Here is a 619-nt window from a genome sequence, read left to right on the forward strand (position 1 = left end):
TTAAAATAATATAATTTAAAAAACAGTAATTTAAAAGAGATTAAGATTAAAAAAAAACGCGATCTGCATATATTTGAAACGCAGCGGTGCTGCCGGTGGCGTGCAGCCGGCGGTGTGGCCACGGCACAGCCGCCGACGCGCAGGGCTCTTCTCCTCCTCTTTTTCTCCTTTTTTACTTTCCTATTGCATTTGACCCTAAAGTTTTAATCTAAAGTTTGTTTGGTTTCTGACTGAAAAGAGAACTGAGAGGCCGGGGTGGACCACGGATACCAGCGGTCCGCTGGTCTGGTCTGTTCGGCGTAACCCCGTCCTCTTTGCTGCAACCCCTCGATTCTTTGACGAGTTTAAACAGCATTTCAACTCTCATCATCATTTTAAAGTCTCACCAAACAAACAACTGCAGCAGCAGACGCACACAAGTTGCCGATGCTCCTCTCCAGCCATTTCTGCCTGGACGACGGGTGCAACACCCGGAGCCCCTTGAATGTGAGGAGCGCCAGCAGCAGCAGCAGCAGCAGCAGCAGCAGAAGTAGGAGTAGGAGTACCAGTAGTAGCAGGAACAACAGCAGGAGTAGTAGCAGCAGCTGCAGCGGCAGCAGGAGTAGTAGCGAGCGACGAT

The 619-nt window shown here is 49.9% G+C and overlaps 1 protein-coding gene across 1 annotated transcript in view; it reads left to right on the forward strand.

Moving 5' to 3' along the window:
* Nucleotides 1-426: 426 nt before the first annotated feature.
* Nucleotides 427-619, forward strand: part of EMH_0051070 (uncharacterized protein) — a gene marked incomplete at both ends in the record, with an annotated part of 5,962 nt that continues 5,769 nt past the window's right edge. Inside the window, 1 exon segment of the mRNA XM_013496715.1 lies at nucleotides 427-535. Within this exon segment, the coding sequence (XP_013352169.1) occupies nucleotides 427-535 (109 nt within the window).

Source organism: Eimeria mitis, genomic scaffold (assembly GCF_000499745.2).
Source record: "Eimeria mitis Houghton genomic scaffold, Emh_scaff2255, whole genome shotgun sequence".
Taxonomy (NCBI): domain Eukaryota; phylum Apicomplexa; class Conoidasida; order Eucoccidiorida; family Eimeriidae; genus Eimeria; species Eimeria mitis.